At 41.3% G+C, this 13,715-nt stretch overlaps 1 protein-coding gene across 1 annotated transcript in view; it reads left to right on the top strand.

Annotated features, from left to right (window-relative positions):
* The window catches only part of TMOD3 (tropomodulin 3), a 76,571-nt gene extending 66,870 nt beyond the window's left edge, over positions 1-9,701 (top strand). Inside the window, exons 8-10 of the mRNA XM_044229757.1 lie at positions 2,652-2,795; positions 3,686-3,830; positions 7,383-9,701. Of these exons, the coding sequence (XP_044085692.1) occupies positions 2,652-2,795; positions 3,686-3,830; positions 7,383-7,417 (324 nt within the window). The 3' untranslated portion in view covers positions 7,418-9,701. The remainder of the gene's footprint in view (positions 1-2,651; positions 2,796-3,685; positions 3,831-7,382) is intronic.
* Positions 9,702-13,715: the final 4,014 nt, after the last annotated feature.

Below are 13,715 nucleotides of genomic sequence, written 5' to 3'. Positions count from 1 at the left end.
TCTGTGTATGCTTCAGACTCCCAGGATTGTTATTCCCAGTTCATACCTCTCTCCTGAACTATGTACTCATGTCCACCTCCTTAACCCCTTGCTTGGCTGTCTAACAGACATCCCGTATGGTCCCAAACTCCTGTCTTCCACCCATACCTGCTCCTCTACCATTTTTTCCTGTCTCACTAAATGACAGCTTCATTCGTTCATTTGCTCAAGACAGAAGGAAATGGAGTTACCCTTGACTTCCCTTTCTCACAACCTTAAAGGCATATCCAAGCTTGTCTTCCAAATATTCCAGAATCTAACCATTTCTCACCATTTTTTCAACTACCGTGCTGGTTGGTCTAACTCAGCATCTTCTCTCATCTAGATTGTTGTGATCACCTCCTCACTGAGCTGCCTGTGTCCATCTTTCCCACCTCAAAGCCAGCCTTTTTTACATAGCATCAAAAGTGATTCATTTATTTGAGACAGAGTGAGACAGCACGATCTGGGATGGGGCGGGAGGGTAGAGGGAGAGAAAAGCACACTGCCTGCCGAGCAGGGAGCCCGTTGTGGGGCTCAGTACCCCAACCCTGGGATCATGACACAAGCCGAAGACAAGTGCTTAACCAACTGAGCCATCAGGATACCCCCAAAAGTGTTTTTTTAAAAACTTGTTTAGATAAAATCTTTTAAAAAAAGAAAAAATGGGGTGCCTGGGTGGCTCAGTGGATTAAGCTGCTGCCTTCAGCTCAGGTCATGATCTCAGGGTTCTGGGATCGAGTCCCACATCAGACTCTGCTCAGCGGGGAGCCTGCTTCCCTCTCTCTCTCTCTGCCTGCCTCTCTGCCTACTTGTGATCTCTGTCTGTCAAATAAATAAATAAAATCTTTATTAAAAAAAAAACTTGTTTAGTTACCTCATTCTTTTTTTTTTTTTAAAGATTTTATTTATTTGACAGAGATCACAAGGAGGCAAAGAGGCAGATAGAGAGAGAGGGGGAAGCAGGCTCCTCACGGAGCAGAGAGCCCGATGTGGGGCTCGATCCCAGGACCCCAGGATCATGACTCAAGCTGAAGGCAGAGGCTTAACCCACTAAGCCACCCAGGCGCCCCTAGTTACTTCATTCTTATACTCAGAACCCTTCAGCAGCTCCCCATTTGTCTAATAATAAAAATCACGATCCCTCGGTAGTCTTATAATCCTTTACTTGCCCCATTTTTTTTTCTTTTTAATATTGAGAAAGAGAGGAAAGGACAAAAGGAGAGGGAAAGAGAGAATCTCAAGCAAGACTCCCCAGCTAAGCACAGAGCCTGACGCAGGGCTTGATCTTACGACCCCAAGATCAGACCTGAGCTGAAACCAAGAGTCAGGCTCCACTACTTCACTTTCTTTCACTCAACTATAGACATACAGCCTCCTGCTCTTCCTCAGACATGCAATGCATGCTTCTGATGCAGGGCCTTCCCCCTGTTTCTCCTGCATTGTTTCGCCTTTCATATTTCACATGAAATATCGATGTGAAATGATGTTTCACATCATTTTATGTCACCACTTTGAGCCATTGCTCCAGCATCACCTTCCTGGTGAGGCCTTTCCTGACCACGCCTGTCCCCAGCACTCTCCGTCTACCCTATTTTCTATCTCTGTAGCTCTGTTTACCATCTAACGTTGTAATTTGGTTATTGTCCACTCCCTTCCCACTAAAATACAAATTCCGTCAGGCAGAAACTTGTATGTTGGGCGCCTGGGTGGCTCAGTGGGTTAGGCCGCTGCCTTCGGCTCGGGTCATGATCTCGGGGTCCTGGGATCAAGGCCCGCATCGGGCTCTCTGCTCAGCGGGGAGCCTGCTTCCTCCTCTCTCTCTGCCTGCCTCTCTGCCTGCTTGTGATCTCGCTCTGTCAAATAAATAAATAAAATCTTTAAAAAACAAAAACAAAAAAAAAAAGAAACTTGTATGTTCTATTTCTAAATCTTCAGAGCAGTACTTATTCAAATAATCAGCCACCAGTAATATTTGAGGAAATGTATATACATTTCATTTGTATGTACAATTGTATGTACAATACAAAGGGATAAGGGATTTGTTCCACATAGGTAGTTGTCACTAATGAAACGTATGCATGTAGAGATACCTGTCCCAAGTTTTTTCTAGTATCTCTGCTCTCTTTTCCCATTTCTTTTAACTTGACTCTGTGTTCTGGTAATCTGTGAGCATTTCTGACCTTCTGCCTTAGGCATCCCTTCCCATCTCAACCTCAAAAATCAGTCCATAATTTATCTTCACTTTTGCTACACAATAAACCAGCTGCAGTAGGACCCAAGTAAGAAAAGATGTTCCAACGAGACCTTGATGAAGTTAGTCCTACGCAGGAACTGAGAGAAAGTGTGAGAGACAGGACAAAGGAGGGAGTGGGGTATGAGTGAACATAACGGTGTGAAAAGCAGCAGAGAATATTACCAACAGAGGATTACGTGTGACAAATCTAAATACCATGACAGGGCATGGTATCTGAAAAATAGGTATAAGGCCTATGAAGTTGTGTGTCAGCCTAAAACAGTCTAATGAGAAACATCAGAGCAGTTCTGCTAATTACTGTATTTGTTTACAGCAGGTAGAATATATGCTGGTACTGTCAATTTTTATCTCTAAATATTTTCTTTATAATTTCTAGGCTTTTGCTGATATGCTGAGAGTGAACAAAAATTTGAAGAGCTTAAATATAGAGTCCAACTTTATTACAGGTGTTGGGATTCTAGCCCTGATTGATGCTCTAAGAGATAATGAAACCCTGTCAGAGCTCAAGATTGACAATCAGGTCAGTGTTCTACAGCAGTAACTGAGGAAGCTGTGGAGGGGTTGGGGACTCAGGAGGCAGGTGGAAGGGGGGCATTTGGGGAAGGTGGTGGCCTGAAAGGGGATGAGGACATTTGAAGCATCCAGAATATTAACATTCTGAGTATGGGTTTGAACATATTCATAGAGTTGTGCAGCCATCGCCACTAATTTCAGAACGTTTTCATCACCCTTCCTGCCAGCCCTGGCAACCATTAACCCTTCTGTCTCTGCACATTTGCGTACAAACGGAATGATACAATATGCGGTCTTTGTGTCTACCTTCTTTCACTTAGCGAAATATGCTGCAGGTTCATCCATGTTGTGATATGTGTCGGTAGTTACTCTTTGATGCCTAAATAATCTATTACATGTGGGTTGTTTCTACTTTTTAAATATTGGGAATAATGTTGATATGAACATTCATATACAAGTTTTTATATGAACATAGGTTTTCATTTCTCATGGGTACATACCTAGGAGTGGAATTGCAAAGTCATGTGGTCAATAACTCTGTGTTTAACTTTCTGAGGAATGGCCGCGTTGTTTTCCACAGCAATTGCACCATTTTGCACTTGTACCAGCATGTGTGAGCTTCCCAATTTTCCCACATTCTGGCCAACACTATAATCATCTCATAATAATGGGTACGAAGTGGTATCTCCTTCTGGCAATCCAGTTTTTTTGGTGTCTGTATAAACATATACTGAGCTTCAAAATTTTGTTTCTCCTGTGTAAGTATGTTTAAGAATTGGGAAAATTCTTAATGTTTAAGAATTGGCAAAATCATCATTTATCTGAATATCTTAGTCTTGACTTACCTTGAAAAGTATTTTGATCTAATTTATTAATACTATTCTTTAATTATTCCAGAGGCAGCAGTTGGGAACAGCTGTAGAACTGGAAATGGCCAAGATGCTTGAGGAAAATACAAATATCCTTAAATTTGGATATCAGTTTACACAGCAGGGACCCCGAACCAGGGCAGCTAATGCTATAACAAAAAACAATGACTTGGGTAAGACAGATGCATTTCATATCAAATTTCTGAATTGTGTCATTAAGCTAATGTATTAGAGGGACTTTTTTTCCAGTAAGTTTCAACACGGAATTTTGGGCCTTTGTTTTTAAAATCTGCACAGCCCTTTTTATATTGATTGAATTAGAGTTCAGTTTAAGCACAGTTGTAGTGATTACTGGGTTTGTGGGTGAAATTCTCCTGAAACAAACGTTTCACAGCTTTAAGCTAACAGTTTTCTACTAGAAACATAAATGCATCCTGGAACAAAAATTTTGTTTTCAGTTACAAGTCACCTCTTGGAGCTATTAAAGATTTCAGCATTTCAGGAAAGTTTTTTGCCCTTTTTATCAAACAGGCCTACATAGAAATTTGTTTTTACATATAAGATATGGCTTATAGTTTCGATCCAAGTTTTATAGCAGGTGGCATATAAGTGTCTGCTGTCCTCACCGGCCTCCCGAACATAGCCATTACTGGACAGTTTGTCTTCTCGCTGCAGACTCCTACTGAAAATACTGCTGAGGCTTATGTTTCTGTTTGAAATAAGTTTTTCCAGCCAAGGCTGAATTAAAGAATATGATGCTTATAATTTTGTTTCTACATGTTTCCAGTAATTGGCTCTTCTTTTAAGTTTGGTGTTTGTTATTGAAATATTTTTAAAGATATGTTTAGACAAGAATTAAAATAAGACTTCTTAAAGAGAGTAACACTTCAAAGTGATGCAGTTCTTTTAAACTTCAGCCATATTTGTGTTTGTAGTCTTTAAAGGTTTCTAAAGGAAAGAAGTTACAGCTTCCTTTTCTCAACCCAAATTACTGTGAAAAGTGTTAGTTCAAACCCTGTCTATCCCTTGATGACTTCGTTTCTCACAGAAGATTTTAGTCTCTTGCATTTTAGAAATTTGGTGTGTTTGGTGTGCTGTTGATTGTCAGTGTAACTTGCAAAGGCATGCTAATTACATGGAGAATCAACAGTATACCAAAAGATGCGAGAACACATGGAAAATACTTCCTGGGCTGCTTCATGTTGACACTGTGCTGCTGAGTGGGTGTCCACAGCCATGTGTAATAGAGGAGGTGGAGGTAGAGGCCACATTGAAGGTGTGGTCTGACATGAAACCAAGTGAGAGAAAGCAAACAGCTTTGTGTGGGTAGCTCTGGAGACCCCCCCCACCTCATGCTCGCTCTTTCTGAGCCAAGCCAGAGTTTCAGACATGAGATGAGAATAGGAACTTTCCTGGAGTGGGGAAGTACATGGATAAAACCTCACATTTGGGATCACGGTAGTTATTTATATGCTGAGGACAGCATGCAGTCTGTAAAAATGGACTCTCATTGCTGGCCGCTGCCTCCAGAGTAAACTTGCAGAAGTACTTGCTTCTGGAAGCTAACACAGCAGATAAAAAGGCAGTGCTGGTAGTAGGCACTAAAATTAGATGGGAAGAAACAGTTTCTTCGGATTTTTTGGCAGGAGCATTTGAGAGCCATTATTGACCATTGGATGCTTGATTAAAATGAACTTAAAAAAACCCGTATTTTTTATTCTTCTAGAGATTGGATGTGAGGTTAGAATTTATTTGCAATTGATCATAAAGTATTGAGAACTGCTATTAGTGGAGTGGGTTTTAGAAAGAAATTGCCAAAGAATTATTAATAGGTGGGACACCTGGGTCGTTGAGTATCTGTCTCGGTTGAGGATCTGCCTTCGGCTCAGGTCATGATCCCAGGGTCGTGGGATCGAGCCCCGCAGCAGGGAGCCTGCTTCTCTCTCTGCCTGCCGCTCCCTCTGCTTGTGCTGACAAATAAATAAACCCTTTTAAAAAATGAGTTCATAGGGCCAAATTTATGAGCCTCTCATCTAGCAGCTGAACCGAGAAACTGCTGGTAGCAAGTAGGCACTGAGTAAGGAAGAGTCCGACCTGGTCCTTGGCCCCGTCTTCTGCCGTGCATGCTCCCAGCACCCTCTGCTTGTTTCCCAGACCTATGTTTCGGTCTTGGCACACAGGTCAAGGCGCCAAGCATCAAGACCCTGTGCTCGTACCAGCAGTCTGGCATGTAGCTGCCAGAAAGACCTCAAAGATCAAAATTTGAAACATACACTCCCCAGGCATCTAGTTTTTCTTCATCTTGCACGTGGGGCTATATCAGATTTTTAGTGTTGATTCTGATGTCTTACCTCTCATAGTTTCCTGTTTGTTGAAATAATCCTACCTACTCCCATCTCTCCAGCTACGAAGTGTCCTCGCTGCGAGCAGCAGACAGGGTCCACAGCACACATGCAATATTTATGTGAACTCTGAGTCTCCTATTACTGTCCTCACGTCAGCTAACCACATCATTTCCAACCTTTTTGGTCTGCTCCCTTCTGTCACAGACCTCCTTTACATGTGTTACTTATGACATGCATTTTAATATCTGAAATGCTCTGCCAATAATATGTAAACCCTGCTGCAATTCAACATTCACTTGGAAAGAATCTACCCAAAAGGGTTAATTTGGCTTGTCTTTCAAGAAAGTATATCTGTATTTTTCAGAGATCTATATATATGAATCAGGTTTGTATTTGAGGACTTAAGTCCCTTATTTTTTTCCCTTAATATTTCAGTAAACATGCAAGACTTGCTTTTTGTTAACATGGACTAAAATTAGAGTCGGGGTTGTATTTAGCTAAGTAGAAGAACGCTCATGGGAGCTTGATACTTCAGTTCTCCCAGGTTTTGCTTTCTAGCTAGCACCCATCCAATGGCTGGACAAGCTTTTTTGCACATCATTTGAATGTCTGCTTGAAGACCCTATCCTGCCATCACCGAGTATGGCCTATAGTTTGGGGTCACCAGTCTGTGAAGTGGCCGAGGGCGCCTGAGACATAAGCACCTTTCTTTTGCTCCATCCACTAGACTAGTTCACTGATCACTTTGGTGGTCAGAGCTTATGTTCACCAGATAGGATCTCACCACATTACTAGGGGCTGAGGCGTGCATCACTTTGTATTTTGTTATTTTGTTATTTTGTCAGAGCCCAGTTGATTTTGTAGGAGATACTAGAAGGAAAATTTGGAGAACAGTAGCAAGTCACTTACCTTTAAAATGATAAAAATATTTTTGTTCTTTCACAAACTAAGGAAATGGGTTGTCAGAAGAGCATGCAAGTCGTTATTTTTAATACGTTCTAATCCCAGCTGAGTGTGACTTCAAAATTTAACATAGTGATTTATAAGTCATTGTCGTAACAGATATCAGTTTTTTTAAAATAACAAATAAGACAGGCGCAGTGATGTGAAGGTGAACGTGGAGCAGTGCTGTAGACTTCCCTGCTCCCGTGGGAGCTCAGTGGAGTGGAGGACATGTGCTTCGCATGCCCAAGCCCCTCAGTTCTCAACACATGGTAGTGATGAAGGATGTGAATTTATTTTAATGGCTTGTGAACAACAAATGGATATTTCATTTCTCTACAGCTCTAACTGGATCGTACAGAAACTTGTTCCTTACAAGCAATTAACACTGTACAAAAGTAACCGGGATTTTTAACACACTTTCTTTTTTTCTCACAGTTCGCAAAAGACGAGTCGAAGGAGACCACCCCTAAGTCCACCAAGATCCAATCTTTGGGAGACTTGAAGAGGTCACTAGGAGCTTATGGTGGTGTCAGATGTAAGATTTTCCTGGGTAGAAGGGAAGAGACTGGAAATCTTTTTTTTTTTTTTTTTAAACTACATGTATCTTTTTTCTAGTTTATGTTGTTAACAGTTTCAAATTATAAAATCAATAGTTGGTGGTATTTTGTATTTTATAACATTTCTTCTTTTCTGCTAAAATCAATTTTAATTTAGCTTAATTAAATGGATCGTGAGGAGTCATGAGTTAAAAAGTACATTTGTGAAAGAAGTTTAGGAAATCATTTATATAGAATACTATGAACGGTTTAAGGACCAATCTTTTTTAAATCATAAAGGGACCTAATAGAAGAATTGCCTTTGCACCTGTTAGGTACAAGACCCTCATCAGAGCTTTCTTTCCTTATCCCATCGCATGGAGCCCTTTCCCTGTTTTAGAATACATGAACTTGACAAGAGTGTGCTTTCTGTTTCTACCAAGAAAGCAAAATGCCAGAATTTTAAACAGAGGACTCAAAACCTGGTCCTCTGTTCAGGAGTACAAGCCCATCTCTGGGAGAGACAAAGGGGTCTCCTGCCTCCTGCCTCTTGCAGGTCACCACGCTCGCCTGATGGGTGTAAGCCGGCAACATCTAGACTTATTTATAACACAGTCACCAGCTTGGCCGGGTTACGTACTTTGTTTTAAAGTAGAGTGTGTCTAAATTCATTATAGTTTTTTATTTTAATTGGGATAATTAAATTTTTGTGTAATTTGAAATGTTGTGAAAGCTCATAGTCATCTAACTAGGCAAGCTGTTTTCTGCTCTGTAAAAGACATAGAGCCAGCTCTTGGTTATTTAAGAAAAAAGAAGGCTGTTACTAAACACGTGAAATCAAAGATGATAAAGGTGATGGAATCTGCGTCTGAGGCGCATGCAAAAAGGTCACTGAAACCGATGATTACTCTAAAGTAAGGGAGCATCTGGCCTGAGCAGGCATCAGCTGTCGCACTGCATTGTGAGAAATCGTGCGTGCTCCGCAGGATTGCAGAGATGGTCATGACTCACCTCGTGATGCTTGCTATGACCCAGTAAGGGAAACTGTCCTTCATAAAGCTAATGTTTATTACCTTTCATTGTATACTGTTTTGTCCACATTGTGTAAAAGTAATCTCTCATGAGAAGAGTTTCTTCCTACTGCCCATGGTCACAGCGTTCAAATGATCACGTGAACAGTGTACTCGTGTAGGCTGCCTCCTGCCCAGGCGGAGAGACAGGGGATTCGGACCTGGATTCCGGCTCTGTTTCAGGGCTGCCCCTGGAGCAAAAGACGGCAGAGCCATCCCAGCTACAAGAGACAGGCAGGAAGAAATCGGGAGTATCCTGACCACCAGAATTCAGGCCTGGCTGGATCATTTACAGGGAATAAAGGGAAGAATCCCATTTAAGAGTGGGGGATAGGTAGGTTGATTCTTTAAAGAACGGTTTTTGAAATTGAGTTATAAAATGTCACCCCTTTGACTTGGGCTGGACGGTTTAATGAGCCAGGCAGCATCTTGTGTACTCGCTGATAAGCCTTCTCGATGGGTGAATGCTTCCCTCGTAATAATTGGTTGTCTTTATTTTTTTGAGTCAGTATTCAGTGTTTCAAAGGGGCCAAAGATTGACTTTGCACTATTCCCTTTAAGTTAGAAACCACTGATACTCTTTTTTGAAGTTAGCAAGTATTTCTGTCTCTTCATATACAGCTTTGGAGATGTACTTGATTCTAGAGACTGCTCACCTGCCACAGGGTGGGGAGCGAGCACGCAGCAAGGGTCCCCACTACGCTAACAGCAAGGCCTCCTTGCTTGCACTGTCCTTAAGTCGGTGAATTGAGAAGTATGTTACCCCTTCTACCACATGTTGTTTAAATATAGGTTGGTGGGGCCCTACCCAGTATGTATATTGTACTTATCAGTAATATCTTTTTCATTTATGACTTACCGAAGTATGAAGCAGTGTTTTGCTTGTACCATAACAGTTCGTTATAAAGTTAAAGAAAACATTTTTTCATAATTATCTTTAAAGATGACCATTCATCCAATTGAATACAGAAAATCAAGAATTATAAGGGAGAAAACTGATGTTTACTTTGATCTTTAAGATTCTGGCACCTCTTAACCATTTAGTAACTTACAGTATTTCTACATAGCTTGAAAATTTTGTAATATGGGGCACCTGGGTGGCTCAGTGGGTTAAAGCCTCTGCCTTTGGCTCAGGTCATGATCTCAGGGTCCTGGGATCGAGCCCTGCATCGGGCTCTCTGCGCAGTGGGAGCCTGCTTTCCCCTCTCTCTGCCTACTTGTGATTTCTCTGTCAAATAAATAAACAAAATCTTTTTAAAAAATAAATAAATAAATGTTGCAATAGATTAGGGTTCTGAATAGTCTTAATTTTTAAACCAAAGATTTTGTAAGGCCTTAAAACATTCTGTAGGCTAACCAATTTAAACATATCTGGTTATCAAATCAAAGAATACTCTTTGCACTTTTAAATTGCTTTTTTAAAATCTTTTAATTTCCCATTTTGTACAATTTTACATTCATATTTTTCTGAAGTTGATTTTGCAAGTATGTCTACATGAAATTGTATGTATTGAAAAAAGCAATATTAATACTGATATTAAAATGCATTTTGGTGCTATAAACTTGTAGCTTAAATCTAGTAGAAGTCTTAAGTATACATTAAATACATTTCGTAAGGGTGCCTGTCATTCAGAAGACCAGATAAACATCCTGTGTTTAAAAAAAAATAGTGGATTGTTAGAGAGTTCAAGGAGAATTATCTCATTAAATTGCCAATTCCTGTTATTTGAATGAAGTAACCCACACACTCATTTTGTGCAGTAGGTGCGCTCTGGAAAAGTTAATGTAAATAGAACTTTGTAAATTGTTTTTCCTTTGACAGTATCTGATGTATTTTCACTGAAAAAGGGGGTTCCATGGTATAATAAAAATTAGAAAAATGCTTTGATAAAATGTTAGTCATGTTCTGTTGTACATTTTATTTCATCCTTGCTGCCATTAAAGTAAGATGAGATTGATGAGGTGTCATGAAATCTGCTATTTGGGGTTCTGTACTCGCAGGGCAACTCTCCCACGCCCTTACCTTTTGGTGTCAGGACGCACAGGCACCTCCCCGCAGACCGGAGGGTGATACGCTCTCCCGGCTCCCCAGCAGCTGCCATCCTCTGCGAGTTCAGTCTTGTCCCTTCACCCATTCATCACAGTGCCCCTTGACTCTTTTAAAACCATGTTTTTCTAATATTACTGATATAATTAACATATAACTGTATTAGCTGAAGGTAGGTAACATGATGTGACATAGTCTAGTTCGCAAAATATCTACCCCAAGGTTAGTTAACATCTGTCCCCTCACACAGTTAAAAACAATGATTTTTCCTGCAGTGAGAACTTTTAGGATCTACTCTCTCAGCAACTTTCCAGATCTGTAATAAGGCATTGTTAACTGGGGTCACCGTGCTGTCCTCAGGGTTTAGGGTTTGTTCATCAAGCTTCTAGCTCTGACCACCTCCACCGTGTCTTCTACACCCCACCCCTGCCTCAGGCAACCACCAGGCTATTCTAGGCCTGAGGTCAGTGTTTTTAGATAGTCAAATAAATGAGATCATACAGTATTTGTCTTTCTCTGGCTTAGTTCACTTAGTATAATGCCTTGATGGCCACTTCACTTGTGCATAGTATTAGCTGAACACAAGGCTCCCACGGGAACCAAATACACAATGTACCAGAACCACTCCTGTTGCCCTTGGACAAGGGTTTGAGTTCTTGGATCTAACAATCTATTAAACTGTCTTCACTGTCAGCTCTGACAAGTCATCTTTCTAGATCATTCTCACTGTAAGACTTGCTTACGAAAGAAATGCTTCACTAGGGGCGCCTGGGTGGCTCAGTGGGTTAAAACCTCTGCCTTTGGCTCAGGTCATGATCCCAGGGTCCTGGGATCGAGCCCCATATCAGGCTCTCTGCTCAGTAGGGAGCCTGCTTCCTCCTCTCTCTCTGCCGGCTTCTCTGACTACTTGTGATCTCTATCTGTCAAATAAATAAATAAAATCTTAAAAAAAAAAAAGAAATGCTTCACTATTTTTAAATTCAGAAAATGTATTTATAGGCAGAGTTTATATTTTTACATCATTGTAATTTGGTCCTTCTATTCTGCATTAGAATTTAGCTCCATAAGTCTTGTTACTCAAATATTACTGATATTAAATATACTGATAATTAAATAAAGCTTGATTCATAACAGTGAAGTTTCTTTTGAAGACTATATACTATAGGCATTTAGAACTTCCATCATACTGAAATAATTTCAATAAAGTTTATCAAAAATTCTATAGACTTGATCTTGAAATTTCCCATTAGTTCTTATGTTCTAAACTTTCTAACGTAACCCTTCAGGGACAAGCTTATTTCCTATAGTTATTCTATCCCAGTCTGTTACATTAAGCCATATAAAATTGTCAATACTTGACCATCTTTACACTTAAAAATAATGATTTCCTATTGTTGAAATACCTTCGGTACCTGGTCTGGTCTGGCCATAAAAGTGAATTGACAAGGGACGCCTAGGTGGCGCAGTTGGTTGGACGACTGCCTTCGGCTCAGGGCGTGATCCTGGAGTCCCGGGATCGAGTCCCACATCGGGCTCCCAGCTCCATGGGGAGTCTGCTTCGCTCTCTGACCTTCTCGCTCGTGCTCTCTCTCACTGTCTCTCTCTCTCAAATAAATAAATAAAATCTTTTTAAAAAAAAAAAAAAGTGAATTGACAAAAGCAAAGAAACAGAGTCTTATGGACCTGATTCTGAGCCAATCCTACCAGTAAACTAAAGATGATTTTTACAGCAAAGCACTCTCTTAGCAGTTACCAAATCCACCAAGCAAAAGAGAAAACCTGTGAAATGTGTTTTAATGGGTTTGAGCAATCTTTTAGGGATAAGTGTCCGATAATTTAAGAATTTCAGAATTCTGAAACATAGGGGAATGAAAACCTTCCCATTGCATCTTTAATGTTGGCTGGCCTCCCAGGGATGCCTGTTGGGCTCACTCTCTCCTGCATGTCTGGATGCCTGTCCTCTTTGGAAGTCAGGAGGCTCAGGCCCTTTACCGTCTGGCACCTTCAGCTCCTAGGAGTCTGAGTGGCACTGGAGACACAGTGTCCTCATGACCAACAGAGTTGCCCCTGCTCTTTTAGGGACCAAATGAGAGTGGCCAACCATATGTGGGTCCAATATCACCAAACGTCTTTTGTCCTTCAAATGTGAAGCTTTCCAGGGCGCCTGGGGGGCTCAGTCGGTTAAGCCTCTGCGTTTGACTCAGGTCATGATTCCGGGATCCTAGGATCGAGCCCCGAATCAGGCTCTCTGCTCAGCAGGGAGCCTGCTTCTCCCTCTCACTCTGCCAAATAAATGAATAAAAACTTCTTTAAGAGTGCTTATATTTTTACTTGGGAGGAAAAAGCTTTGGATAGAAGTATTTCTTTTAATAAAGATTTTATTTACTTGAGAGAGCATGTGAGCAGGAGGAAGGGGCAGAGGGAGAGTTACAAGCAGGCTCCACACTGAGTGCAGAGCCCAACACGGGGCTTGAACCCACTACCCTGAGATCATGACCTGAGCCGAAGGCAGAGACTTAACCAACTGAGCCACCAACGTGTCCCTGGATGGTCTTAAAGTTCTTTAAACCTCAGCTTCCAAGTCTATAAAGTGGGACTAACAACATCTGCCTCCTGGTTATTCTGAGGATTAGAACCAGTAGGGCCAGCATGGTGCTTGGCAAAGCATTCGGCATCCAGTGACCCCTCCCGTGGTGTGCCTGCTCTGACAAGACCACAGGGCCATGTGGTCAACAGAAAGTTTGTGCCATACCTATGGAAATAAACGACAATCCACAGATGGGCCGCAGACCCAGCTAAGCAGGTCAGGAGGACATCCTGAAGAGGCGATACCTGACTTGAACTTCTAAAGCCCACCTCGGGATCCAGCAGGGAGGATGAGGTGGGGCAGAGCAGCCAAAATGCACAAAAACCCAAGACCCAGAATAGTTAGGGAAAAATGGATTTTCTGAAGTTGCAGACTTGCTTCTGAACATTTTTTATTCACAACTAGGATTATGCAAAAGCGATGCAATTCATCATTTCAACCAAAACAAGTCATGTCATGATTGCTTTAAAACAAACTGTTGGAAACAATATACAGCTGTCTGTTGAATAATGGGTTTAGGAGTACCAA

Source organism: Neovison vison, chromosome 13, assembly GCF_020171115.1.
Source record: "Neovison vison isolate M4711 chromosome 13, ASM_NN_V1, whole genome shotgun sequence".
NCBI lineage: Eukaryota > Metazoa > Chordata > Mammalia > Carnivora > Mustelidae > Neogale > Neogale vison.
Note: the sequence above shows the minus strand (reverse complement) of the source record. Positions and strands in the feature narration are given on the sequence as shown.